Genomic DNA, 2,493 nt, shown 5'->3' on the forward strand with positions numbered 1-2,493 from the left:
ATATAACCAAAGACATTTCATTAGATTTGCTTCATGACGGTTAAATACTTCCTTTGCACTTTTTCTAATAAGCAAAATGGGCGCGAAGGAATTGTCATATTAGCCCTATCGATACTATCACAACGGTCTCATTTTTCCTATACCGTTTCGGAATTGTTCGGATCGAGTGGTAATTATAAGACCCATCCGAAACTCGAAGAAGACCATAAATTTGATGGGCCCGCCTGCCGATCACGTCTGAAAAGTTTGAAACAAAAATCTCTCCATAAGAAATGATAAATTCTCTAGAGACACAAGCTTAATCGGCCGTTCGATCTCGGCATAACTCGAATTTGCATGTTATGAGAATAGCATCCAACGGCCGAGTACTTTCTACGCTTGCTCTATGGTTCGCGAGCCGCACGATTTTAACCTCCCCCCGGCCTTGTAATTCCGCGACCCGTCGGAATTTATGAAAATGATATTTTTTTCTAACCCGACAGTTGGATCGGCCGCTCACATTCCTTTCACCCAATCATTGCCTCCCAATTCCCTCTCGCCCTCTAGCCAAGGTTCGGCACGCCCACGTGTCGAGTCCTTACTGGCTCGACGACCGGCGCAATTTCGAAAAAAACGGAGCCCCGATCCACATAACGGCGCCGTCAAAATTCCCGTTTGCAGATTCCCCGTCATTGTTGACGGAGTCGGGGACCACGGCCCTATAATAAAACCCAAACGCATCTTCACCGTCCAATCTCTCTCTCTCTCTCTCTCTCTACCCATCGTCGTCCTCATCATCACCACCCGGCACCACCTCTCCAATTCTTCCTACAACAAAAATGGGCGCAACGAGTCGCAGAGACCTAGAGGCTTCAGGTTCCTAGAGAGAGAGACAGAGAGAGAGAGAGAGGTTTAGAGAGAGAGATGGTGAGGAAGCGTAGAGGAAACGCGGAGTTGGAGGTGATGGATATTGCGGGGGTCGGAGTGAGGACCCGAGCTCGAGCCAGCCTAGCCGCCGCCTCTTCCGTTCCTGCCGTCGCGAAGGTCTCCGCTCTAGCCGCGAAGAGGAGGAGAGTCGGAGCGCGCGAGGAGGAGGAGGAGGAGGAGGAGGAGAAGGAGCTGAAGTCCTCGTGCGGCTCGCCGCCGTGCGATCGTCTGCTCGTTCGGAGTGGTGGCCGCGAGCGGCACAGCGGCGGGACTACGCCGGAGAATTCGCTGCGTCCGGCTCCAGCGACGGGGGACCGCTGCTTGAGCCCTAGTTCCCACGATTTCGCCTCGGTCTCGTGTTGCTCGAGCAACGGATCGAGTGAGGTGGAGAAGGAGATGATCAATTTCGTAGATCTGGAGGTGAGATTTCTAGGAATTGCACGAAATAATATATCATCTGAATCAGAGTGTTTACGCTGGTTGGCTCGAATTGCGTGTAAAATTAGTGTGAGAGGAGCGGCTGACAATTCACATGCCCGGTTTTGCAGGAGGAGAGCGACGGAGTCGAAGCTTCCACGTATCATCGCCGTCGCCGAGAGAGGTCGGTGATCTGTGTGTTGAACTAGAGTTGAACCTCGTCTGGATTTCTTCGAGTTTGAGAGTTCCTCGACTTTTGAATCCGAATCACACAAACAAACGGCTCTTCCCTTTTTTTTTTTTTTTTTTGTAATTTGTTTAAGTACGAGTCTGTTTAAGAGGCCATCGCCTGTAACTTGTGAATTTTACAGGAGAGAGAAGACGCCGTCAAGCGAGGTCGGAGCGGAGTCCGACGACATGGGGTCGGCTTCCAAACCGACGTCGGAGGCCAATTCTCGCTGGAGACCGAAAATGCCGACGCAGGCCGAGCTCGATGATTTCTTTGCCGTCGCGGAGAAAAACCAAGCTCTCGAAGCTTTCAAGGACAAGTGAGTCGAAACGACAAATCTCTACCCCTTCACATTCTCCTTCCTTTTTCTCAGCTTTTTCACGGGAGTAAGAAGTTGCCAGTGTTGTGGTTTCATAGCTGCGGTTTCCTGTCATTCTGAGTGTCCCATCATTTTTCCCACTGTTTCTCGGGAAAAGCCGCGAGAATTTTCTGCGGCGTGTGTGGTAAACGTTATATGAGGGAGCGTCATCAAACTTGTGGGTTTTTCAGGTACAACTTCGATTTTGTCAAGGAAGGGCCATTGAAAGGACGCTACGAGTGGTCTCGGATAGAGAATAAGGCGGAAGAGAGAAGCAACTGATCATCATCCAGTCAGGGCATGCACTATCTTCCATAATTTGTCACTGTTTTAGGGTACTTCGTCTGAGTAGTTCTTGAATCTAGTCAATCAGGTCAGCTTATTTATTTCCTTTCTGTACAGTTTCTCTCTCTTCTAGTACAGTGGTATTAGTATGAGTTTAGGAAGACGGAGTTCTGTTCTCTGGTACGAGTGTATACGGAGAAGAAGAACCATCTCCTGCAAACACCCCCCCCCCCCAAACCAAAAAATTAAAAAAGAAATCATTTTTCCTATGGAATAAAATTTTTTTTTTTTGGGTCTA

The 2,493-nt window shown here is 49.2% G+C and overlaps 1 protein-coding gene across 1 annotated transcript; it reads left to right on the forward strand.

The window, feature by feature from the left end:
- The first annotated feature begins 739 nt into the window (after positions 1-739).
- On the forward strand, positions 740-2,420 carry LOC125315387 (cyclin-dependent kinase inhibitor 7-like). Its single transcript, XM_048280029.1, has 4 exons — positions 740-1,326; positions 1,455-1,507; positions 1,695-1,871; positions 2,102-2,420. Exons 1-4 carry the CDS (start codon positions 904-906, stop codon positions 2,190-2,192), a joined length of 744 nt encoding a protein of 247 aa, XP_048135986.1. The 5' UTR covers positions 740-903; the 3' UTR covers positions 2,193-2,420.
- Positions 2,421-2,493: the final 73 nt, after the last annotated feature.

The sequence above is a fragment of the Rhodamnia argentea genome, chromosome 1 (genome assembly GCF_020921035.1).
Source record: "Rhodamnia argentea isolate NSW1041297 chromosome 1, ASM2092103v1, whole genome shotgun sequence".
Classification (NCBI taxonomy): domain Eukaryota; kingdom Viridiplantae; phylum Streptophyta; class Magnoliopsida; order Myrtales; family Myrtaceae; genus Rhodamnia; species Rhodamnia argentea.

What these genes read in the sequence shown, in the direction of transcription:
- LOC125315387 (XM_048280029.1), top strand. Translation starts at nt 904, where the DNA reads ATGGTGAGGAAGCGTAGAGGAAACGCGGAGTTGGAGGTGATGGATATT. An exon ending in TCAATTTCGTAGATCTGGAG is followed by an intron (nt 1,327 to 1,454) that starts GTGAGATTTCTA and finishes CCGGTTTTGCAG; the next exon opens with GAGGAGAGCGACGGAGTCGA. An exon ending in CTCGAAGCTTTCAAGGACAA is followed by an intron (nt 1,872 to 2,101) that starts GTGAGTCGAAAC and finishes TGGGTTTTTCAG; the next exon opens with GTACAACTTCGATTTTGTCA.